We start from the raw sequence: 25,323 nt of genomic DNA, 5'->3' as shown, positions 1-25,323 counted from the left end.
GGAAAAATCAGAAAAATCGGGGAAAATCAGGGAAAAATCAGGAAAAAACAGGGAAAATTCAGGAAAATTGGGAAAAATCAGGGAAAATCAGGGGAAAATCAGGAAAAATTGGGGAAAATCAGGGAAAAATCAGGAAAAATTGGGGAAAATCAGGAAAAATTCTGGAAAAAATCAGGGAAAATTCAGGAAAAATTGGGGAAAATTGGGAAAAATCAGGGAAAATCAGGGAAAATTCAGGAAAAAATCAGGTAAAATCAGGGAAAATTCAGGGAAAATTGGAAAAATCAGGGAAAATTCAGGAAAAATCAGGGAAAAATCAGGAAAAATGGGGGAAAGAAAAATCAGGGAAAAATCAGGAAAAATGGGGGAAAATCAGGGAAAATAGGGGAAAATTCAGGAAAAATCAGGGAAAATTCCGGAAAAATCAGGGAAAATCAGGAAAAATTGGGGAAAAATCAGGAAAAATCAGGGAAAATGGGGAAAATTCAGGGAAAATAGGGGAAAATTCAGGAAAAATCAGGGAAAATTCCGGAAAATTCCGGGAAAATTCAGGAAAAATTGGGGAAAATCAGGGAAAATCAGGGAAAATCGGGGAAAGAAGAGGAGCGCGCACCTTGACGGAGTCCTGCTCCTCGTCGCTCTGCTCGTAGAGCTCCTCGCCCAGGAAGTTCCAGGGCGAGCGCGAGCTCTGCGCCGCGTAGAGCTGCCAGCGCCACAGCGAGAGCGGGCAGAAGGACAGGCGGAAGGGCAGGCGCCGCACGCTCTCGTTGATGGGGAAATAATCCCGCTGCAGGTTCCAGTAATCGTTGAAGTAAAGGATGGGGAAATAATCCCCGCTCAGCGCGTCGAACTTCACATCTGGGAGCGGGGAATTGGGGAAAGCGGGGGGAAATGGGGGGGAAATGGGAAATAAATGGGAAATAAATGGGGGGAAATGGAAAATAATTGGGGGGAAATGGGAAATAAATGGGAAATAAATGGGGGGAAATGGGAAATAAATAGGGGGATGGGGGGAAATGGGAAATAAATGGGGGAAATGGGGGAAATGGGAATTAAATGGGAAATAAATGGGAGAAATGGGGGGGAAATGGGAAATAAATGGGGGAAATGGGAAATAAATGGGGGAAATTGGAAATAAATGGGAAATAAATGGGGGAAATGGGGGGAAATGGGAAATAAATGGGAAATAAATGGGGGGAAATGGGAAATAAATGGAGGAAAATGGGGGAAATGGGAAATAATTGGGGGGAAATGGGAAATAAATGGGGGGAAATGGGAAATAAATGGGGGAAATGGGAAATAAATGGGGGGAAATGGGGGGAAATGGGAAATAAATGGGGGGAATGGGAAATAAATGGGGGGAAATGGAGGAAATGGGAAATAAATGGGGGAAATGGGAAATAAATGGGGGGGAATGGGAAATAAATGGGGGAAATGGGAAATAAATGGGAAATAAATGGAGGAAAATGGGGGAAATGGGAAATAATTGGGGGAAATGGGAAATAAATGGGAAATAAATGGGGGGAAATGGGAAATAAATGGGAAATAAATGGGGGGAAATGGGGGGAAATGGGAAATAAATGGGGGAAATGGGGGGAAATGGGAAATAAATGGGGGAAATGGGAAATAAATGGGAGAAATGGGAAATAAATGGGGGGAATGGGAAATAAATGGGGGAAATGGGAAATAAATGGGAAATAAATGGAGGAAAATGGGGGAAATGGGAAATAAATGGGGGAAATGGGAAATAAATGGGGGGAATGGGAAATAAATGGGAAATAAATGGGGGGAATTGGGGGGAAATGGGAAATAAATGGGGGGAAATGGGAAATAAATGGGGGGAATGGGAAATAAATGGGGGGAATGGGGGGAAATTGGAAAATTGGGAGAAAATGGGGGAGAAATGGGGGGAAATGGGGAATAAATGGGGGGAAATGGGAAAAAAAGGGGTTGGGAATGGGGAAAAAGGGAATTAAGAATAGGAAAAAGTCATTAATAGTGGAATAAATTCATTAATAATGGCAATAACTGACAAATAAAGGGGTAAGTTAATTAATAATAGAATAAATTAATTAATAGCTGAATACATTCATTAATAATGGGAATAACTCTACTGGGACAAACTGGGAGTTACTGGAGGCCTAGAACCCCAAACTGGCCCGGTTTTTCTTGGGAATTTTTGGGGGTTTTGGGAATTTTTGGGGTTTTTGGGAATTTTTAGGTTTTTTTTGGGAATTGTCCCGGGAATCCCAGCTGCTCACACTGCTCCAGCGGCGGGGGCACGCTGCCCCGGACCCAGGGGATGAACTGGGATGAACTGGGAGCTACCAAAACCCTTCAAACCCCAAACCGGCTCAGTTTTTAATGGGAATTTCTGGGTTTTTAATGGAATTTTTGAGGTTTTTGGGGAATTATTGGGAATTCTTACGGGAATCCTGGCTGCTCACACTGCTCCAGGGGTGGGGGACATCGCCCCAGACCCTGGGGAGGAACTGGGATGAACTGGGATGAACTGGGAGGGACTGGAGCCCTACAAACCCCATATCGGCCTCATTTTTCATGGGAATTTCTGGTTTTTTTGGGAATTTTTGGGAATTGTCCCCCAGCTGCTCACAGTGCTCCAGCGGTGGGGGCACGCTGCCCCGGACCCAGGGGATGAACTGGAGCTACCAAAACCCTTCAAACCCCAAACCGGCCCCGTTCTTCATGGGAATTTCTGTTTTTTTTGGGAATTTTTGAGGTTTTTTGGGAATTTTGGGAATTCTCCCGGGATCCTGGCTGCTCACACTGGTCCAGCGGCGGGGGCACGCTGCCCCGGACCCAGGGCGTGTGGTCATCCACCATGTTGATGGTCAGGTTGGGGTGCCAGTGCGAGATGACCTCGACCGGCCCGAAATCCTCGGCCCTCTGCAAGGGAAAATCCAGGGATTGTCAGCAAATCCCAAAAAAAAAACCCCAAAGAACCAAAAAAATCCCCCAAAAAACCCCCAAAAAACCTCACAAAACCCAAAAAAAACACCCCAAAAAACCAAAAACCCCAAAAAATCCCCCAAAAACCTCACAGAATCAAAAAAAATCCCAACATTTCCCCCAAAAAAGCCCCCAAATCCAAAAAAATCCAAAAAATCCAGAAAAATCCCCCAAAAATCCTAAAAAAAAAAAACCCCAAAACCCCAGGGAATCCCAGGAAATCCCCAAATCCGGGAATTCCCACCTTGATCATTTCGGGATCCGCCTCCGTCTCTCCCGTCAGGAGGTTTTTGGTTTTCTGGAATCGCCGCCGCTTGTATTTGTTGATCACTGGGGGAAAAAAGGGAAAAAATGGGAAAAATGGGAGAAAAATGTGGGGAAAATATTGGGGAAAATGAGGAAAAATTGGGGAAATGGGGAGAAAATGAGGAAAATATAGGGGGAAATGGGGAAAATTGGGAAAAATGTGAGAGAAATGGGGAAAATATAAGGGAAATTGGGGAAAATGAGGAAAATGGGGGGAAATGGGAAAATATAGGGGGAAATGGGGGAAATTTGGGAGAAAATTGGGAAAAATGGGGGGAAAATTTGAATATGGGGAAAAATATAGAGGAAATTGGGGGGAAATGGGGAAAATTGGGGAACATGAGGGGAAATGGGGAAAAATATAGGGGAAATGGGAAAAATGGGGGAAATCGGGATAAAAATGGGGAGAATGAGGAGAAATGAGGGGAAATCAGGGGAATTGGGAAAATGGGGGAAATGGGAAAAAATACAGGGGAAAATGAGAGAAAATGGGGGGAAATGGGGGAAATGGGGGAAAATAGGGAAATGGGGAAAAAAGGGGGGAAAGGTGCGGGGAAAAGGGAAAATGGGATTTGGAAAAATCAGAATCCTCCCATTCCCGAGGGATTTGGAACCCAAAAACCTGGGAATTCCTGGGAATTCTCCCATTCCCAAGGGATTTGGGGTCATTCCTGGGGGATTTGGGGTCATTCCCGGGAGGATTTGGGGCTCAAAAATCAGGAATTCCCAGGAATTTCCCTGGAATTCCCAGAATTTCCCGGAATTCCGTACTCCTGGAGGTGTGCACGGTGGCCAGGCACCCCTAGGGCTGATCCCAACCCCATTCCAGGGGATTTGGGGCCATTCCCGGGGGGATTCGGATCCCAACGATTGGGAACTGATGGGAATTCCCAGGAATTCCCAGAATTTCCCGGAATTCCGTACTCCTGGAGGTGTGCACGGTGGCCAGGCGCCGGTAGAGGCTCTTCTGCCGCGGGTCGGGGTGGAAGCCGCTCTTGGTGAAGTAAACGTGGACGTAGATGGAGCCGTTCCTCTGCACGCTCTGGGAAAACCCGGGTGGAAAACGGGGAAAAGGTCGGGAAAACCACGGGGAAAAAAAATGGGGAAAACCGAAACAAAATCACCCTGAAACCCAGGGAAAAACCCCGGGGAAAATCCCCAAAAGAAAGCCGGAAAAATCCAGGAAAAATCCCGGACAAACCCCCCTGAAAAATGCCTCAAAAAAACCCCAGAAAAATGCTGGGAAAACCTTGGGAGAAGCCCTGGAAAAAAGCCAGAAAAATCCTGGAAAAGCCCCAAAAACCCCCCAAAAAAATGCCCTGCCTTTTCCCAAATCCCAAATTCCCTTTTCCCAACCCCAAACCCCATTCCCATACCCCAAATCCCTTGGGAAGATCCCAGAATTCCCATTCCCACCTGGAATTCCCTTTTCCCAAACCCCAAATTCCCTTTTCCCAACCCTAAATCCCCTTTTCCTGATCCCAAATCCCTCGGGAAGATCCCAGAAATCCCGTTTCCACCTGGAATTCCCTTTTCCTGACCCCAAATCCCCATTCCCAGATCCCAAATCCCCATTCCCAAACCCCAAATTCCCTTTTCCCAATCCCAAATCCCCATTCCCAGACCCCAAATCCCTCGGGAAGATCCCGGAATTCCCAGAATTCCTGGGAGATGTCCACCTCCCCAAAGTGCTCGTAGCAGCCGTCGGAATCCCCATTCCCAACCCCCAAATTCCCTTTTCCCAGACCCCAAATCCCCATTCCCAATCCCAAATTTCCCTTTTCCTGATCCCAAATCCCTATTCCCAGACCCCAAATCCCTCGGGAAGATCCCAGAATTCCCAGAATTCCCGCAGCCCCACCTGGGAGATGTCCACCTCTCCGAAGTGCTCGTAGCAGCCGTCGGAATTCCCTTTTCCCGACCCCAAATTCCCTTTTCCCGACCCCAAATCCCCATTCCCAGATCCCAAATCCCTCGGGAAGATCCCAGAATTCCTGGATTTCTTGGAATTCCCGCAGCCCCACCTGGGAGATGTCCACCTCTCCGAAGTGCTCGTAGCAGCCGTCGGAATTCTCGCCGCTGGTCCAGTCCCCGTAAACCAAATCCCGCTTTTCCCAGAAAAGGGCGGAGCTGACGTTGAAATCCGTAAAGTGCTCGTGCTCCGAGATGTAAACGTAGAGGTCCTGTGGGAACCAGCCCGAAAATCTGGGAATGATCCACAAAATCCAAGGAATTCACCCCAAAAAATCCTGGAATGATCCCAAAAATCCCAGGAATTCACCCCAAAAAATCCTGGGAATGATCGCAAAAATCCCAGGAATTCATCCCAAAAAAACTCAGGTATTCATCCCAAAAATCCCAGGAATTCACCCCTGGGAATTCATCCTAAAAATCCTGGGAATTAATCCCAAAAATCCCTAGGAATTCATCCCAAAAAACCCAGGAATTCATCCTAAAAATCCCTGGGAATTCATCCCAAAAATCCTGGGAATTCACCCCTGAGAATCCATCCCAAAAATCCTGAGAATAATCCCAAAAATCCTGGGAATGATCCCAAAAATCCCTGGGAATGTTCCCCAGGATCGCTGGGATCCCGGAATTGGGATCTGCCCCTGAAATCCCCCCCAGATCCGGGCTCTGATCCTGGATCCGATCCTGGATCCCCCCAGATCTGGTCCCGGATCCCGCTGCCCATCAGGGCGTCCTTGGGGAACAGGTTCCTGCTGGGGCTCCAGGGGCTGATCCAAAATCCAGGTTGTGATCCCAGATTTCCCCCTGATCCCAGCTCTCCCTGGATCCCCCTGGATCCCAGACCTGATCCCAGATCCCCCTGGATCCCCCCGGATCCCGCTGACCATCAGGGTGTCCTTGGGGAACAGGTTCCTGCTGGGGCTCCAGGGGCTGATCCAAAATCCAGGTTCTGATCCCAGATTTCCTCCCCAGATCCCCCTGGATCCCAGATCCCTCTGGATCCCCCTGGATCCCGCTGCCCATCAGGGTGTCCTTGGGGAACAGGTTCCTGCTGGGGCTCCAGGGGCGGATCCAAAATCCAGGTTGTGATCCCAGATTTCCTCCCCAGATCCCCCTGGATCCCCCTGGATCCCCCCGGATCCCGCTGACCATCAGGGTGTCCTTGGGGAACAGGTTCCTGCTGGGGCTCCAGGGGCTGATCCAAAATCCAGGTTCTGATCCCAGATTTCCTCCCCAGATCCCCCTGGATCCTCCTGGATCCCCCCCAGATCCCGCTGACCATCAGGGCGTCCTTGGGGAACAGGTTCCTGCTGGGGCTCCAGGTTGTGATCCCAGATTTCCCCCTGATCCCAGCTCTCCCTGGATCCCCCTGGATCCCCCTGGATCCCCCTGGATCCCCCCGGATCCCGCTGACCATCAGGGTGTCCTTGGGGAACAGGTTCCTGCTGGGGCTCCAGGGGCTGATCCAAAATCCAGGTTGTGATCCCAGATTTCCCCCTGATCCCAGCTCTCCCTGGATCCCCCTGGATCCCAGATCCGATCCCAGATCCCCCTGGATCCCCCTGGATCCCCCTGGATCCCCCCGGATCCCGCTGACCATCAGGGTGTCCTTGGGGAACAGGTTCCTGCTGGGGCTCCGGCCGCTGCCCCCGGCGCCGTTGGGCTCCTGCGGCGCCGGCGCGCGCCGGAACCAGCTGGAGATGGCCCAGATGATGAAAATCCTGCGGAAAAGCGGGGACAAATCCCAAAAATCCCCCAAATCCTCCGGAATTCCGCCGGGCCCCGCCCTTCCCGGCCCCGCCCTTCCCAAAAAAAATCGGCGTTTTCCCGGTTCCTGGGGTTTTCTCCCCACAAATCCTTTTCCCTTCCCGTGGATCATTCCCGAAAATTGTGGTTTGAGCGGATTTGTCTCCCCTGGGAGTCCCTTTCCCAAAAATTCTCCTTCCCATGGATCCCCTTCCCAAAAATTCTCCTTTTTAGGGATTCCCCTTCCCAAAAATTCTCCTTTCCGTGGATCCCCATTCCAAAAATTCTCCTTCCCATGGATCCCCTTCCCAAAAATTCTCCTTCCCATGGATCCCCATTCCAAAAATTCTCCTTTTTAGGGATTCCCCTTCCCAAAAATTCTCCTTTCCATGGATCCCCTTCCCAAAAATTCTCCTTCCCATGGATCCTCTTCCCAAAAATTCTCCTTTTTAGGGATCCCCTTCCCAAAAATTCTCCTTTTTAGGGATTCCCATTCCCAAAAATTCTCCTTTTGAGGGATCCCCTTCCCAAAATCCCCCTTTTCCCGATCCCAAGGGATTCCCGACCCCTTTAACCCCTTCAGCGCCAAACCCCACCCGAGCAGGAGCCCTTTAACCCCTCTGATCCCAATCGCAACCCTGATCCCTTCCGTCCCGATCCCGAGGGATTCCCGACCCCTTTAACCCCTTCAGTCCCAACCCCTTTAACCCCTTCAGTGCCGCTCTCACCTGAACAGGACCCCTTTAACCCCGATCCCTTTAACCCCCTCAGTGCCAAACCCCACCCGAGCAGGAGCCCTTTAACCCCTTTGATTCCAATCCCAACCCTGATCCCTTCCGTCCAGATCCCGAGGGATTCCCAACCCCTTTAACCCCTTCAGTCCCAACCCCTTTAACCCCTTCAGTGCCGCTCTCACCTGAACAGGACCCCTTTCACCACCTGCCAGGCGTTCGGTGCCGGTTGCTGCTGCTGCCCCTGCGGGCTCTCGGCCCCAGCGCCGGTACCGGCCCCGGCAGCGCCGTTACTGCTGGACACCTGCGGGACCGGAACCGCTCAGTGACACCGGTACCGACCCTGATCCCATCCCGGTACCGGCCCCGGCAGCGCCGTTACTGCTGGACACCTGCGGGACCGGAACCGCTCAGTGACACCGGTACCGACCCTGATCCCATCCCGGTACCGGCCCCGGCAGCGCCGTTACTGCTGGACACCTGCGGGACCGGAACCGCTCAGTGACACCGGTACCGACCCTGATCCCATCCCGGTACCGGCCCCGGCAGCGCCGTTACTGCTGGACACCTGCGGGACCGGAACCGCTCAGTGACACCGGTACCGACCCTGATCCCATCCCGGTACCGGCCCCGGCAGCGCCGTTACTGCTGGACACCTGCGGGACCGGAACCGCTCAGTGACACCGGTACCGGTACTGACCCAGTACTGATCCCGATCCCATCCCGGTACCGGCCCCGGCAGCGCCGTCACTGCCGACACCTGCGGGACCAGGACTGGGATGGGACACCGACACCGGCCCGGTACCACACCGGTACCGATCCCTTCCCGGTCACCGGTACCACACCGGTACCGATCCCTTCCCGGTCACCGACACTGGTACCACACCGGTACCGATCCCTTCCCGGTCACCGACACCCGGCACCAATCCCTTCCCGGTCACCAACACCGGGCCGGTACCACATCGGTACCGATCCCTTCCCGGTCACCGACACCGGCACCAATCCCTTCCCGGTCACCAACACCGGTACCACACCGGTACCAATCCCTTCCCGGTCACCGGTACCACACTGGTACCGATCCCTTCCCGGTCACCGGCACCACACCGGTACCGATCCCTTCCCGGTCACCGACACCGGTACCGATCCCTTCCCGGTCACCAACACCGGCACCACACCGGTACCGATCCCTTCCCGGTCACCGACACCGGCCTGGTACTGCCGTTACTGCTCAGCACCTGCAGCAGCGCCGGTACCGGGATTGCTCACTGACACAGGCCAGGTCCCGGTCCCTTCCCAGTCACTGACACCGGTCCGGTACCAATCCCTTCCCGGTACCGGCCCCATCTCGGTACCGCACCGGTCACCAGCCCCTTCCTGGTCCCGGTTCCAGTCCCGGTCCCTTTTCCTGGCCTCGGTCTGTCCGGACCTGCCCCGGTCCCGGAGCTGCTCCCGGTCCCGGTCCCGATTCTCTGTCCTTGATCCCTGTCCCCGGTCCCGGTTCTGATCCCTTCCGCATCCCGGTCCCATTCTCTGCCCTGGTCCCGGTTCCGTTCCCAGACCCATTCTCTGGTCCCGTCCCGGTCTCTGCTCTCGGTCCCGGTCCCTGCCCCCGTTCCGATCCCGTTCTCTGGTCCTGTCCCGGTCCCGTTCTCTGATCCTGTCCCGGTCCCGGTTCCGGTCCCGTTCTCTGGTCCTGTCCCGGTCCCGTTCTCTGATCCTGTCCCGGTCCCGGTTCCGGTCCCGTTCTCTGGTCCTGTCCCGGTCCCGTTCTCTGATCCTGTCCCGGTCCCGGTTCCGGTCCCGTTCTCTGGTCCTGTCCCGGTCCCGTTCTCTGATCCTGTCCCGTTCCCGGTTCCGGTCCCGTTCTCTGGTCCTGTCCCGGTCCCGTTCCCCGACGTTGACCCCGGACCTTGCCCCATTCCCGGTCCCGGGGTCTGTCTCCGTCCCCTTCCCTGTCCCCGGAGCTGCCCCGGTCCCGGTCCCGGTCCCCTCTCCCCGTCCCCGTTCTCGGTCCCGGTTCCCGGTCCCGATCCTCGTCCCTATCTCTGTCTCTTCCGCAGTCTCCGGTGCCGCTCCCGTTCCCCGTCCCCGCTCCCGGTCCCCGCTGTCGTTCCCGGTGCCGCTCCCGTTCCCCGTTCCCGCTCTCCGGGCGGGTTTCCCGCTGCCCGCTCCCGCCCGTTCCCGGTGCCGGCGCCGCTCCCGCTGCCCCCGGGCCCCGCTCGCTCCCGGACCTGCCCCGGGCCCGGGCCCGGCCCCGCCGCCGCCTCCGTCCCCGGCGCCGCCATCTTTGCTGCGCCGCCTCTCGCGAGACTTCCGGGGGGCAGCGCCCACGTGACCGCGCGGAGGGGCGGGAAACGCCACAAGGCGCGCCCTTTTCGTGACGTCATCGGCACATCCACCAATAGCAGCCCGCGGGCCGCCCCCAGCGGGAGGGGGTTTCCCCGCCCCTCCCCCTCAGCCGCGCTCAGCCAATGGGAGCGCGCCCCGCCCCCAGGGCGCTCTCCGGGGGTGTTCCCATCTGTGACGTCACCAGCGCGCTCAGCCAATGGCGGCGCGGTGCGCTCCCGGTGGGGGTTTCCCCGACCGCGCCCCCGGCGGTGACGTCACGGCGGTCTCAGCCAATGGCGGCGCGGCCCGCGCGGGGATTTCCAGGTCCGGCGGCGGCGCGGCCTCGGGGGGCGGCGGCGGGACCGGCACCGGCAGCTCCGGGACCACCGGGACCCGCACCGGCACCGGGACCCGGGCCCGCACCGGGACATGGCGCTGCCGCTCGGTGAGCGCGGCCCCGCTGCCTCCGGGACCGGCCCGGGGGAGCGGAACCGGGCATCCCCCCGGTGGCAGAACCGGGACAGACCCGGGGGCAGCGGAACCGGGGATCCCCCCCCGGTGGCAGAACCGGGGGGAGCGGAACCGGGGATCCCCCCCGGTGGCAGAAGCGGCACCTCCCGGGGGGGTCACGGGGGGATAACGGGGCGGGAGCGGCGCTCGGCGGGGGTCGCGGCGGGTGTCAGGCTCCGGTCCCGGTTGGGCGCCGTTGCCGGTGCCGGGGGTGCCGCGGTTTTACCGGGATCGCTCCTTTCGGGGCTGTCCCGGTGCTGATGCCGCCATGCCGGTGCCGTGTCCCGGCAGGAGCGGCCGTGCAGGATCCCGGGCTGGCGATGGCTCACGGAGCACCGGGGACAGGTAAAGTCCCGCTCCCGGTGTCCCCTCCCGCTCCCGGAGTCCCCTCCCGCTCCCGGTGTTGTCTCCCCATCCCCGTGACCGGTCCCGGTGTCCTCTCCCCTTTCCCGGTATTCCCTCCCCGGTGCCCTGCCCCCCTCCCGGTGTCCCCTCCCGGTCAGGGGCTCCTCACGGGATCGTTTTTCCCGTTTGCCTCGGGTTTTTTCCCATTTTTTCCCCCCCGGTTTTTTCCCGTTTCCCCACTTTTTCCCCCGATTTCCCCGGTTTCCCCCCATTTTCCTCGGTTTTTTTTTTTTTCCCGTTTTTTCTCCTGTTTTTCCCGGGTTTTCCCGTTTCTCCCGGTTTTTTCCCGTTTTTCCAGATGATTTGGGTGAGTGGAACCGGAGGCGTTTGGAATCCCCGCCGCTTTCCGGGAATTTCGGGATCCTGGAGCCACAGGGAGGAGCTCGGGAATTCGGGATCTGGGGGATTCGGGAATTCGGGATCTGGGGAATTCGGGATTTTGGGAATTCGGGAATTCGGGATCTGGGGAATTCGGGGAGGGGTCGGGTCCCATCCCGGGGGGATCCAGGGGGGAATCGGGGCGGGGAGCGCCGGGATCGACCCCAAATTTGGGATCTGAATCCCAGAAATCCCACCCGGATTTGGGATCTGGGCTGGGAATCTCCCCTGGGTTTGGGATTTGGGTTCAAAATCCCTCCCGGATTTGGGATCTGACCCGAAATTCCTCCCGGATTTGGGTTTGAAATCCCTCCCGAATTTGGGATTTAAACTGAAATTCCCTCCCGGATTTGGGATTTGAACTGCCAAAATCCCAAAAATCCACCCGAAATCTGGGATTTGACCCCCATCGCCGCCTCCATCCCTCCCCCCACTCTGGAATTCCCTCCCACCCCTGACCCCCATCCCTCCCTTCCCTCCAGAAAACCGGGGAAATTCCCCAAAATTCCCGTTTTTTTCCCCCCCAGAATCCCCCAAATTCCCGGTTTATCCTGCAGAAATCCTCCAAAACTCCCCGAAATTCTGAATTTTCCCCCCCAGAAATCGTCCCGAACCCCCCGAAATTCTCAGTTTTTCACCCAGAATTCCTACCAAACCCCCCTAAAATCCCGTTTTCCTCCCAGAAATCCTCCCAGCCGTCCCTAATTTCCCATTTTATCCCACAGGAATCCTCCCAAGCCCCCCGAAATTCACGACTTTCCCCCCAAAACCCCCCGAAATTTCCGATTTTGCCCCCAAAATCCTCCCGAACCCCCCGAAAATTCCCTTTTTTCCCCCCAGAATCCCCCGAAAATTCCATTTTTTTCCCCACAAATCCTCCCAAACCCCCCTAAAATTCCATTTCTCCCCCCCACAAATCCTCCGCAACCCCCCGAAATCCCCCTTCCCCCCCCAGAATTCCCCGAAATTCCCTGTTCTCCCCCACGGAGCCCCCCGAAATTCCCGTTTTTCCCCCCCAGAACCCCCCGTTTTTCCCTGTTTCTCCCCCAGACCCCCCCCGAAATTCCCGGTTTTCCCCCCAGAGCCCCCCGTTTTTCCCTGTTTCTCCCCCAGACCCCCCCGAAATTCCCGGTTTTCCCCCCAGAACCCCCCGTTTTTCCCTGTTTCTCCCCACCGGAGCCCCCTGAAATTCCCGGTTTTCCCCCCAGAGCCCCCCGTTTTTCCCTGTTTCTCCCCCAGACCCCCCCGAAATTCCCGTTTTCCCGCAGAAATCCTGGAGGAGGTGATGAAGGAGGACGGCTTCCAGCCCGAGCCCGCTCCCGAGGCTCCCCGAGCCCTTCCCAAGCTGGTCCCGCGCGGCTCCGAGCCCCGGGAGCCCCGGGAGCCCCGGGAGCCCCGGGAGGCGCCGCTGGCCCGGACCCTGCGCGGGCTCTCCCTGGGCCCGTGCCCGGCGCAGGAAAAGCTGGAAAAGCTGGAAAAGCTGGAAAAGCCGGGAAAACCGGGAAAGCCGCGCCTGGTGATCACGGAGCAGCCGAAGCAGCGCGGGATGCGCTTCCGCTACGAGTGCGAGGGGAGATCGGCCGGGAGCATCCTCGGCGAGAGCAGCACCGAGGCCAACCGGACCCTGCCCAGCATCGAGGTGGGACACCGGGAAAAACCGGGAAAAAATGGGATAAACCGGGGAGAACTGGGAATGGCACGGGACGGGGTTTTGGGATGGATTTGGGGAGGTTTGGGATCGGCCAGGAGCATCCTCGGCGAGAGCAGCACCGAGGCCAACCGGACCCTGCCCAGCATCGAGGTGAGACACCGGGAAAAACCGGGAAAAAATGGGATAAACCCGGGATAAACCCGGGAGAACCGGGAATGGCACGGGACAGGGTTTCGGGATAGGTTTGGGATGGATTTTGGGGGTTTGGGATGGGTTTTGGAGGTTTGGGATCGGCCGGGAGCATCCTCGGCGAGAGCAGCACCGAGGCCAACCGGACCCTGCCCAGCATCGAGGTGGGACACCGGGAAAAACCGGGAAAAAATGGGATAAACCGGGGAGAACTGGGAATGGCACGGGACGGGGTTTTGGGATGGATTTGGGGAGGTTTGGGATCGGCCAGGAGCATCCTCGGCGAGAGCAGCACCGAAGCCAACCGGACCCTGCCCAGCATCGAGGTGGGACACCGGGAAAAACCGGGAAAAAACCGGGAGAAAACCGGGATAAACCCGGGAAAAGCGGGAATGGCCTTTTGGGAGGGATTTGCCGTATTTTCCACGGGTTTTTTCCCTTATTCCCTGCTTTCTTTTCTCACATTCCTCCCACCCCTTTTTTTTTTTTGTTGTTGTTATTTTTATCCAATTTCCCCCCAGTTTTTCCTGTGATTTCCCCCAATTTTCCCTGTGTTTTTTCCCCGATTTCCCCCCATTTTTTCCCGCGATTCTCTCAAGTTTCCCCGTGACTTTCCCCAAATTTCCCGCTGACTTTTCCCGACTTTTCTTAGCTTTCCCCGTGACTTTCCCCAACTTTCCCCGTGACTTTCCCCAGTTTTCCCTGTGACTTTCCCCATCTTTCCCCGTGACTTTCCCCATCTTTCCCCGTGACTTTCCCCAGTTTTCCCCGTGACTTTCCCCAGTTCTCCCCGTGACTTTCCCCAATTTTTCCCATGATTTTCCCCAATTTTCCCCGTGACTTTCCCCAACTTTCCCTGTGACTTTCCCCACCTTTCCCTGTGACTTTTCCCAGTTTTCCCTGTGACTTTCCCCAATTTTCCCCGTGATTTCCCCACCTTTCCCCGTGACTTTTCCCAGTTTTCCCTGTGACTTTCCCCAACTTTCCCCGTGATTTCCCCACCTTTCCCCATGACTTTCCCCAACTTTCCCCGTGACTTTCCCCATCTTTCCCCGTGACTTTCCCCAGTTTTCCCCGTGACTTTCCCCAGTTCTCCCCGTGACTTTCCCCAATTTTTCCCATGATTTTCCCCAATTTTCCCCGTGACTTTCCCCAACTTTCCCTGTGACTTTCCCCACCTTTCCCTGTGACTTTTCCCAGTTTTCCCTGTGACTTTCCCCAACTTTCCCCGTGATTTCCCCACCTTTCCCCGTGACTTTTCCCAGTTTTCCCTGTGACTTTCCCCAACTTTCCCCATGATTTCCCCAGTTTTCCCCGTGACTTGCCCTGGTTTTCCCCGTGACTTGCCCTGGTTTTCCCCGTGACTTTCCCCAACTTTCCCTGTGACTTTTCCCATCTTTCCCCGTGACTTGCCCTGGTTTTCCCCGTGACTTTCCCCAGTTTTCCCCGTGACTTTCCCCAATTTTCCCCGTGACTTTCCCCAATTTTCCCTGTGATCTCCCCAGTTTTCCCCGTGACTTGCCCTGGTTTTCCCCGTGACTTGCCCTGGTTTTCCCCGTGACTTTCCCCAGTTTTCCCCGTGACTTTCCCCACTTTTCCCCGTGACTTTCCCCATCTTTCCCCGTGACTTGCCCCGGTTCCCCCCAGCTTTGCCCGCGCTGTTCCCTGTTTTGCAGCTGCTGAACTGCCAGGCCATCCCGGAGGTGGCGGTCACGGCGTGCCTGGTGTGGAAGGATTGGCCGCACCGCGTGCACCCGCACGGGCTCGTGGGCAAGGACTGCGCCCAGGGGCTCTGCCGGGTGCTGCTGCGGCCCCAGAGCAACCCCCGGCACAGGTGAGCCGGGAAGCCCAAAAAATCCCGGAATTCCGGGAGCTCCTCCTGCGATCTCCCCCTTTTCCTGCAGGTTTTGGGGCGCTTTGGGGCATTTTTGGGTGATTTTTGGGCATTTTGGGGTGTTTCTTGGGTTCTGCCCAGTGCTCCTCAAGCCCCAAACCCATCCCAAGCACAGGGAAAAGCTGGGAAAATCCCTTGGGTCGGATCCCGTTGGAATTTTAGGGATTTTTCCCATTTTCCTGGAGGTTTTGGGGCATTTTGGGGCGTTTTTTGGGCATTTTTTGGGTGTTTTTTGGGTTCTGCCCAGTGCTCCTCAAGCCCCAAACCCATCCCAAGCACAGGGAAAAGCTGGGAAAATCCCTGTTGGAATTTTAGGGATCTTTCCAGAATTTTTCCCCTTTTCCTGGAGGTTTTGGGACATTTTTGGGTGTTTTTGCATTCTGCCCGGTGCTCCACAAGCCCCAAACCCATCCCAAACCCGGGAATATCCCAATAAATGGAATTTTCGTGGAATTTTTCCGGGATTTCCCCCATTTTTTGAGGGCATGTTGGCATTTTTGGTGATTTTTTTGCCCTTTTTTAGTGATTTTTTCCCCCTTTTTTGGATTTTTTTTCTGGGTTTTGGGGATTTTCGGGTGTTTCTGGGCTGGGGAATTCGGGAAGAGCCCAGGAAAATTGGGAATTTTGGGGCTTCCCCGGCAGTTTCAGCAACCTGGGCATTCAGTGTGTGAAGAAGAAGGAAATCGAGGGCGCCATCGAGAAGAAGCTGCAGCTCGGGATCGACCCCTTCAATGGTCAGAATCCCCTTTTCCCCGGGATTTCCTGGGATTTCCACCTTTCCCCCAATTTTCTTGTCTTTTCCTTGTTTTTTCCCTATTTTTCCTGGATTTTTTTCCTTATTTTTGTGTTTTTCCTCCCATTCTTTCCCCATTTCCCCTGTTTTTTTCCCTGTTTTTTCTCATTTTTCCTATGTTCTCTCAATTTTTTTTCCATGGTTTCTCCAAGTTTCTCCTGGGTTTCCCCCCCCCCATTTTTTCCCCTGTTTTTCCTCATTTTTTCTATTTTTCCTGTGGGATCCCAGCAGATCCTCCTTTCCCTGTTTTCTGCCATTCTTCTCTGTTTTTTACTCCATTTCTTCCAATTTTCTCCCATTTCTGCCCCTTTTTTCCCTGTTTTTCCCCTTTCTGCCCGAGTTTCCCCATTTCTGTCCCTTTTGTCCCCATTTTCCCGTTTCTGCCCCATTTCCCCCCCGTTTTCTTCCCCATTTCCGCCCCCTTTTCTCATTTCTGCCCCATTTCTCCCCACTTTTCCCCATTTCTGCACCGTTTTTCCCATTTTTGCCGTTTTCCTCCCCCCGTTTTTCACCATTTCTGCCCATTTCCCCCCCATTTCTGCCCTGTTTCTCCACACTTTTCCCCATTTCTCCCCCGTTTTCCCCATTTTCTGCCCCGTTTCTCCCCGTTTTCCTCATTTTTGCCGTTTTCTCCCCCGTTTCTCCCCGTTTCTCCCCTGTTTTTTCTCCCCCGTTTCTCCCCGTTTTCCCCATTTTTGCCGTTTTCCTCCCCCGTTTCTCCCCGTTTTCCCCATTTTTACCGTTTTCTGCCCCGTTTCTCCCCGTTTTCCCACGTTTTTGCAGTTTTCTCCCCCATTCTCCCTGTTTCTCCCAGTTTTTTGCCGTTTTCCTCCCCCGTTTCTCCCTGTTTTTGCCGTTTTCTGCCCCGTTCTTCTCCCCGTTTTCCCCCATTTTTTACCGTTTTCTCCCCCATTTCTCCTCGTTTTCCCCCATTTTTGCCGTTTTCTGCCCCGTTTCCAGCGGGCTCCCTGCGGAACCACCAGGAGGTCGATCTCAACGTGGTCCGGATTTGCTTCCAGGCCTCGTTCCGGGACCGCGCCGGGATCCCCCGGAGCCTCAGCCCGGTGCTGTCCCAGCCCATCTTCGACAAGAGTGAGTCCCAAAAACCCCCAGATCCACCCCAAAATGTCCTGAAAAAATCCCCAAATTATCCCAGAATTATACCCCGAAAAATTCCCAAAAAAAAAATCCCCAAAAATTCCCAAAAAAACTAACCAAAAAATTCCCAAAAACTCCCCAAAAAAATCCCCCCCAAAATTCCCCAAAAGTTCCCGAAAAAACTCCCCAAAATTCCCCAAAAATTCCCCAAATTCCCCCCGCATCCCGCCAACGGCGCCGGGGCGTTGCAGAGTCCACGAACACGTCGGAGCTGCGCATCTGCCGCATGAACAAGGAGAGCGGCCCCTGCACGGGCGGCGAGGAGCTCTACCTGCTCTGCGACAAGGTCCAGAAAGGTGCGGGCACGGCCGCCACACCTGGGCACAGCTGGGATCACACCTGGGATCACCTGGGATCACACCTGGGATCACAGCTGGGATCACAGCTGGGCATGGCTGGGCACACCTGGGATCACACCTGGGATCACACCTGGGATCACACCTGGGATCACACCTGGGCACAGCTGGGATCACACCTGGGATCACCTGGGATCACACCTGGGCACAGCTGGGCACACCTGGGATCACACCTGGGGTCACACTTGGGGTCACACCTGGGCACAGCTGGGATCACACCTGGGATAACACCTGGGCACAGCTGGGCACAGCTGGGCACACCTGGGATCACACCTGGGGTCACACCTGGGATCACACCTGGGATCACACCTGGGCACAGCTGGGATCACAGCTGGGATAACACCTGGGCACACCTGGGCACACCTGGGCATGACTGGGATCACACCTGGGCACACCTGGGCACACCTGGGATCACACCTGGGATCACACCTGAGGTCACACCTGGGATCACAGCTGGGCACAGCTGGGCACACCTGGGATCACACCTGGGCACAGCTGGGATCACACCTGGGATCACCTGGGATCACACCTGGGCACAGCTGGCACACCTGGGATCACACCCTGGGGTCACACTTGGGGTCACACCTGGGCACAGCTGGGATCACACCTGGGATAACACCTGGGCACAGCTGGGCACAGCTGGGATCACACCTGGGATCACACCTGGGGTCACCTGGGCACAGCTGGGCACGGCTGGGATCACACCTGGGGTCACACCTGGGCACAGCTGGGCACACCTGGGATCACACCTGGGATCACACCTGGGATCACACCTGGGGTCACACCTGGGATCACACCTGGGGTCACACTTGGGTTCACACCTGGGCACAGCTGGGATCACACCTGGGCACAGCTGGGATCACACCTGGGCACGGCTGGGATCACACCTGGGGTCACACTTGGGGTCACACCTGGGATCACACCTGGGATAACACCTGGGCACAGCTGGGATCACACCTGGGATCACACCTGGGATAACACCTGGGCACAGCTGGGATCACACCTGGGGTCACACCTGGGATCACACCTGGGATCACACCTGGGGTCACAGCTGGGATAACACCTGGGGTCACAGCTGGGATCTCCTGGGCACACCTGGGGCACCCCCCTGTTCCCAACCCATCTCCCAACCCCCACGTTCCCAGATCCCAAACCCCAAATCCCAAATCCCCGACCAATCCCATCAGCCCAGAGGAGCTGGCCGTGATTTTCCCGAAGGAGCCCCGGGAGGCGCAGGCCGATCTCTCCTGTACCCCATCCCCCATATCCCAAATTCCCAAACCCCACACTCCCAAACTCCCGCATTCCCACGGAATTCCCGCTCTTTTCCCCAGAGGACATCGCGGTGATTTTCCGCAAGGAGCCCTGGGAGGCAGAGACCGATCCCTCCCGTACCCTGTACCCCATATCCCAAATCCCATACCCGATCCCATATCCCAAATCCCCAAATTTCCACATTTCCAAATCCCAAACTCCCGCATTCCCAGGGAATTCCCGCTCTTTTCCCCAGAGGACATCGCGGTGATTTTCCCAAAGGAGCCTTGGAGGGTGCAGGCCAATCCCTCCCGTACCCCGTACCCCATATCCCACACCCCATACCCGATCCCATATCCCAAATTCCCAAATCCCACACTCCCAAACTCCCGCATTCCCAGGGAATTCCCGCTCTTTTCCCAGAGGACATCACGGTGATTTTCCCAAAGGAGCCTTGGAGGGTGCGGGCCGATCCCTCCCGTACCCCGTACCCCATATCCCACACCCCATACCCGATCCCATATCCCAAATCCCCAAATTTCCACATTTCCAAATCCCAAACTCCCGCATTCCGGAATTCCCGCTCTTTTCCCCAGAGGACATCGCGGTGATTTTCCCAAAGGAGCCTTGGAGGATGCAGGCCAATCCCTCCCGTACCCCGTACCCCATATCCCAAATCCCATGCCCGATCCCATATCCCAAATTCCCAAATCCCACACTCCCACACTCCCGCATTCCCAGGGAATTCCCGCTCTTTTCCCCAGAGGACATCGCGGTGATTTTCCGCAAGGAGCCCTGGGAGGCGCGCGCGGATTTCTCGCAGGCCGACGTTCACCGGCAGGTTGCGATCGTGCTGCGCACGCCGCCCTACGCGCACCTGGAGCTGCGCGAGCCCGTGCAGGTGGAGGTGTTCCTGCAGCGCCTCACCGACAGCGTCCGCAGCGAGGGCTTCCCGCTTCACCTACCTGCCCCGGGACACCGGTACCACCGGGAGAACGGGGATGGGGCACCGGGAACACCGGGATAACGGGGATGGGGCACCGGGAGCTCCCGGGCTGAGGGTGCAGGTGCAGGTGCAGGTGTTCCTGCAGCGCCTCACCGACAGCGTGAGGAGCAAAGGGTTCCGCTTCACCTACCTGCCCCGGGACAACCGGTACCACCGGGAGAACGGGATGGGGCACCCGGGAACACCGGGATAACGGGGATGGGGCACCGGGAACACCCGCGGATAACGGGGATGGCACCGGGATAATGGGGATGGGGCACCGGTACCACCGGGAGAACGGGGATGGGGCACCGGGAACACCGGGAGAACGGGGATGGGGCACCGGGAACACCGGGAGAACGGGGATGGGGCACCGGGAACACCGGGAGAACGGGGATAGGGCACCGGGAACACCGGGATAACGGGGATGGGGCACCGGGAACTCCCGGGCTGAGGGTGCAGGTGCAGGTGCAGGTGCAGGTGCAGGTGGAGGTGTTCCTGCAGCGCCTCACCGACAGCGTCCGCAGCGAGGGCTTCCGCTTCACCTACCTGCCCCCGGGACACCGGTACCACCGGGAGAACAGGGATGGGGCACCGGGAACACCGGGAGAACAGGGATGGGGCACCGGGAACACCGGGAGAACGGGGATGGGGCACCGGGAACACCGGGAGAACGGGGATGGGGCACCGGGAACTCCCGGGGATAACGGGGATGGCACCGGTACCCACCGGGAATCACTCCCGGTGTAACCCCAGTGTAACCCCAGTGTAATCGTGGTGTAATCCCATAGTAACCCCGGTGTAACTCCAGTGTATTCCCAGTGTAATCCCAGTGTAACCCCCGGTGTAACTCCGGTGTAACCCCGGTGTAATCCCAGTGTAACCCCGGTATAACCCTGGTGTAACCCCGGTGTAACTCCGGTGTAACCCCGGTGTAACCCCGGTGTAACCCCAGTGTAATCCCAGTGTAACCCCAGTGTAATCCCAGTGTAACCCCAGTGTAATCCCAGTGTAACCCCGGTGTAATCCCAGGGTAACTCCCGATGTAACCCCAGTGTAACCCCAGTGTAACCCCAGTGTAACCCCGGTGTAACCCCGGTGTAATCCCAGGGTAACTCCCATTGTAACCCCGGAGTGACCCCGGAGTAACGCCGGTGTCCCTCCCCAGACGCGTACCGGGTGCAGGTGAAGCGCAAGCGGGGAATGCCCGACCTGCTGGAGGAGCTCTCGGGGACAGGTGGGACTGGGGGGGACTGGGAGGGACTGGGAGGGACTGGGATGGACTGGGAGGGACTGGAAGGGAACTGGGATGGACTGGGAGGGACTGGGAACGGAACTGGGACGGAACTGGGAGGGACTGGGAGAGACTGGGAGGGACTGGGATGGACTGGGATGGACTGGGAGGGGACTGGGAGAGACTGGGAGGGACTGGGAGGGACTGGGAGGGACTGGGATGGACTGGGATGGGACTGGGAGGGACTGGGATGGGACTGGGAGGGACTGGGATGGAACTGGGAGGGACTGGGATGGAACTGGGATGGACTGGGATGGACTGGGATGGACTGGGAGGGACTGGGAGGGACTGGGAGAGACTGGGATGGACTGGGATGGACTGGGATGGACTGGGAGGGACTGGGAGGGACTGGGATGGACTGGGATGGACTGGGAGAGACTGGGAGGGACTGGGAGGGACTGGGGGAGACTGGGAGGGACTGGGAGAGACTGGGAGGGACTGGGAGGGACTGGGAGAGACTGGGAGGGACTGGGAGAGACTGGGAGGGACTGGGATGGACTGGGAGGGACTGGGAGGGACTGGGATGGACTGGGAGGGACTGGGATGGACTGGGATGGACTGGGAGAGACTGGGAGGGATCTGGGATGGACTGGGAGAGACTGGGAGGGAACTGGGAGGGAACTGGGAGAGACTGGGATGGACTGGGAGGGAACTGGGAGGGAACTGGGAGGGACTGGGAGGGGACTGGGAGGGGACTGGGATGGACTGGGAGGGACTGGGAGCGATTTGGGGAAAACTTGGGGGGAATTTGGGATGAATGTTGGGGAATTTGGGGGGATTTGTGGGAATTTGGGATGAATTTGAGAATTTGGGGAATTTTTTGGGGAGGGATTTGGGGGATTTTGGAGAATTCTGGGGAGGAATTTGGGGGGATTTGGAGGAGGAATTTGGGGAGGAATTTAAGGGATTTGGGGTATTTGGGGGGATTTTGGGGGGATTTGGGGGAATTTGGGAATTTCAGGAAGGGATTTGGGGGAATTTTTGGGGATTTGAGGGGGTTGGGGGAGGGATTTGGGGGATTTTGGGATTTTGGTAAGGAATTTGGGGGATTTTAGGGAGGAATTTGGGGGATTTGGGGGGATTTTGGGGGGTTTTGTGGGGTTTTTGGGATTTGAGGGATTTTAGTGAGGAATTTGGGGGGATTTTGGGGATTTTGTGGAGGAATTTGGGGGGGTTTTGGGGGGATTTTGGGGTGTCCCGGTGCCGTGACTCCCCTGTTGCCCCCAGACCCGTTTGGGATCGAGGCCAAGCGGAGGAAGAAGCCCCCGGGGTACCTGGAGCACTTCATCCCCCTGGGCCCCACAGGTGCGACCCCCACCCCCCCAAATCCCAAATTTCACTCCCAAATCCCAAATTTCCCCCCAAATCCCCGATTTCCCACCATTCCCCAATCCCCCCCAAAAAAAACCCCGATTTCTCCCCCTAAAAATCCCATTTTTTCCCCCCAAAGTTTCCCATTTCCCCCCTCAAAATCCCATTTTTCCTTCCCAAAATCCCATCTCCCTCCCAAATTCCCAATTTCCCTCCAAAAATCCTGGGGTTTTCCCCCCCAAAATCCCCAATTTTCCACCAAAATTCCCAATTGTCTCCCCCAAATCCCATTTTATTTCCCCAAAAATTCCCATTTTCTCCTCTAAAATCCCAATTCCCCCCAAATTTCCCATTTCCCCCCCCAAAATCCAATTTTCCCCCAAAAATTCCCAATATTTCCCCCCAAATTCCATTTCCCCCCAAAATACCCCCAATTTCACCCCCATATCCCACTTTATTTCCCAAAAAATCCCCATTTCCCCCCCAAATTCCCAATTTCCCCCCCAAAATTCCTGATCTCCCCCCATCCCATTTCCCTCTCCCAAAATTCCTCATTTTTTCCCCCAAATTCCTGATTTTCCCCCCAAATCCCCCTCCAAACTCCCATTTTCCCCCCAAAATTCCCGATTTTCCCCCCAAAATTCCCATTTGCCCCCCCAGTTCCCTATTCCCGCCCAAAATTACCAATTTCCCCCCCCCAAATTCCCTTTTTTCCTACCCAAATTCCCGATTCCCCCCCAAAATCCCATTTTATTTCCCAAAAAAATTCCCATTCCCCCCCAAAATCCCATTTTACCCCCCAAATTCCCCAATTCCCCATCTAAAATGCCATTTCTCCCCCCAAATTCCCATTTTCCCCCCAAAATTCCCATTTCCTCCCAAAATTCCCAATTTGCCCCCAAAATTCCCATTTCCCGCCACAATTTTCCTTTTTTTCCTCCCCAAAATTCCCGATTTCCCCCCCAAAATTCCTAATTTCCCTCCCAAAATTCCCATTTTTCTGCCCCCAAATTCCCATTTCCCCCCCCAAATTCCCATTTTCCTCCCCAAAATTCCCGATTTTCCCCAAAATTCCGATTTTCCACCCCCCGAATTCCATTTTTCCTCCCCAACATTCCCGTTTTCCGCCCCAAATTCCCGATTTTCCCCGCAGACGCCGCCTTCCCCGCGGAGCCGGAGCCGCTGGATCCCCTTCCCCAAATCTTCGCCCCCTTCGCCCCCGCGGCCCTCGGGCCCTTCGTGTCCCGGGCGGAATTCCCGGAGTTCCCGGAATTCCCGCTTTTCCCGGCCCGGAGCTGCTGGCCGAGCCCCCCGGTGGGGACCCCCCCCCCCATTTCCAGCCTGGTGGGGTCCCACATGTTCCCGGGGGGGGAGGGCTGAGCATTTCCCGAAAAAACATCCCCGAAAATTCCCCAAATCCCCACGAAATCCTCCCCAAATCCCCTCAGAACTCCCAAAAATCCTCCTCAAAATCCTCCCAAAAGCCCCACGAAATCCTTCCAAAATCCTCCCAAAAGCCCCACGAAATCCTCCCAAAATCCTCTCAAAATTCCCAAAAATCCCCCTGGAAATCCCCTCAAAAATCCCCCAGAATCCCCTTGAAAATTCCCTCAAAATCCCCGAAAATCCTCCTGGAAATCCCTTCCAAAATTCCAAAAATCTCCTCAAAGTTCCCCAAAAAGCCCCTCAAATTCCCCCTCAAAAATCCCCCCAAAATCCCCATCGAAATCCTTCCAAAATTCCCAAAAATCCCCCTCAAAATTCCCCTCAAAATCCCCAAAAAATCCCCTCGAAATTCCCAAAAATCCTCCTGGAAATCCCCTCAAAAATCCCCCAGAATCCCCTTCAAAATTCCCTCAAAATCCCCAAAAATCCCCTCGAAATTGCCAAAAATCCTCCTGGAAATCCCTTCAAAAATTCCAAAAATCTCCTCAAAATTCCCCAAAATCCCCTCAAATTCCCCTCAAAAATCCCCCCAAAATCCCCTCGAAATCCCTTCAAACATCAAAAAAATCCTCCCCAAAATCCCCATCAAAATCCTTCCAAAATTCCCAAAAATCCCCCTCAAAATTCCCTCAAAATTCCCCAAAAATCCCCTCAAAATCCCCGAAAATCCTCCTGGAAATCCCTTCCAAAATTCCAAAAATCTCCTCAAAGTTCCCCAAAAAAGCCCCTCAAATTCCCCTCAAAAATCCCCCCAAAATCCCCATCGAAATCCTTCCAAAATTCCCAAAAATCCCCCTCAAAATTCCCTCAAAAATCCTCCCAAAATCCCCTCGAAATTCCCCAAAATCCCCCTGGAAATCCCTTCAAAAATTCCAAAAATCCCCTCAAAATTCCCCAAAAATGCCCCTGGAAATCCCCAAAATTTTCCTCAAATTCCCCTCAAAATTCCCGAAAATCCCCTCAAAACCACCGTGTTTCCCGGAATTCCTGGAATTCCGCAGGAGGATTCCCGGGATTTCCTTGCCCCATCCCAGACCTGGCCCCGGGCCGCCTGGGCCCCCCGGAATTTTGGGAAATTCCCGCATTTTTTCCCTCTTTGGTTTGATTTTTGCGCTGCATTTACAGCGGGGGTCCCCAGGCCGGGAGTGCGGGGGAATTCCCGGGATTTTGGGCAGAATTCCCAAGATTTTGGGGGAATTCCTGGGATTTTTGGGGAATTTCTGGGATTTTGGACTGAATTCCCAAGATTTTGGGGGAATTCCTGGAATTTTTGGGGAATTTCTGGGATTTTGGACTGAATTCCCAAGATTTTGGGCAGAATTTCCCAAGATTTTGGGGGAATTCCTGGGATTTTTGGGGAATTTCTGGGATTTTGGACTGAATTCCCAAGATTTTGGGCAGAATTCCCAAGATTTTGGGGGAATTCCTGGGATTTTTGGGGAATTTCTGGGATTTTTGGGCAGAATTCCCAAGATTCTGGGGGAATTCCCGGGGTTTTGGGCAGAATTCCCAGGATTTTGGACTGAATTCCTGGGATTTTGGACTGAATTCCTGGGATATTTTGGGGAAATTCCCAAGATTTTGGACTGAATTCCTGGGATTTTGGGGATTTTCAGCAGAATTCCCGGGATTTCGGACTGAATTCCT

The 25,323-nt window shown here is 55.6% G+C and overlaps 2 protein-coding genes across 3 annotated transcripts; one reads left to right on the top strand and one right to left on the bottom strand.

The window, feature by feature from the left end:
• Nucleotides 1-567: 567 nt before the first annotated feature.
• Nucleotides 568-10,058, bottom strand: LOC137465893 (putative lipid scramblase CLPTM1). Of its 2 annotated transcripts, XM_068177902.1 has the most exons (8): nt 9,956-10,058; nt 7,910-8,028; nt 6,845-6,968; nt 5,301-5,459; nt 4,201-4,318; nt 3,215-3,300; nt 2,787-2,907; nt 568-858 (listed from the first exon to the last, which is right to left on the bottom strand). In XM_068177902.1, the coding sequence occupies exons 1-8, from the start codon at nt 10,007-10,009 to the stop codon at nt 569-571; spliced, it is 1,071 nt and encodes a 356-aa protein (XP_068034003.1). In that variant the 5' UTR covers nt 10,010-10,058; the 3' UTR covers nt 568. The 2 variants fall into 2 exon arrangements, with proteins under 2 accessions (XP_068034003.1, XP_068034004.1); XM_068177903.1 differs by lacking the exons at nt 7,910-8,028; nt 9,956-10,058 and adding an exon at nt 7,722-7,738.
• A 2,557-nt stretch (nt 10,059-12,615) lies between these two features.
• On the top strand, nt 12,616-23,625 carry LOC137465891 (transcription factor RelB homolog). The gene is given in 10 exon segments (XM_068177901.1): nt 12,616-12,984; nt 14,862-15,019; nt 15,722-15,813; nt 16,833-16,964; nt 17,222-17,326; nt 19,405-19,595; nt 19,597-19,621; nt 20,794-20,862; nt 22,147-22,224; nt 23,384-23,625. Coding segments are annotated over 10 exon segments (1,431 nt in total). The 5' UTR covers nt 12,616-12,630; the 3' UTR covers nt 23,611-23,625.
• The last annotated feature ends 1,698 nt before the right edge of the window (nt 23,626-25,323 follow it).

The sequence above is a fragment of the Anomalospiza imberbis genome, unplaced genomic scaffold, assembly GCF_031753505.1.
Source record: "Anomalospiza imberbis isolate Cuckoo-Finch-1a 21T00152 unplaced genomic scaffold, ASM3175350v1 scaffold_1177, whole genome shotgun sequence".
Classification (NCBI taxonomy): domain Eukaryota; kingdom Metazoa; phylum Chordata; class Aves; order Passeriformes; family Viduidae; genus Anomalospiza; species Anomalospiza imberbis.
Note: the sequence above shows the minus strand (reverse complement) of the source record. Positions and strands in the feature narration are given on the sequence as shown.

Excerpts from the sequence above, each read along its gene's own strand:
- LOC137465893 (XM_068177902.1), bottom strand. The coding sequence starts at position 10,009 with ATGGCGGCGCCGGGGACGGAGGCGGCGGCGGGGCCGGGCCCGGGCCCG. Across the intron at positions 2,908-3,214 it reads CGGATCCCGAAATGATCAAG|AGGGCCGAGGATTTCGGGCC; the intron begins GTGGGAATTCCC and ends TTTCCCTTGCAG. Across the intron at positions 859-2,786 it reads GCCCCCGCCGCTGGACCAGT|ATGTGAAGTTCGACGCGCTG; the intron begins GTGAGCAGCCAG and ends CCCCGCTCCCAG.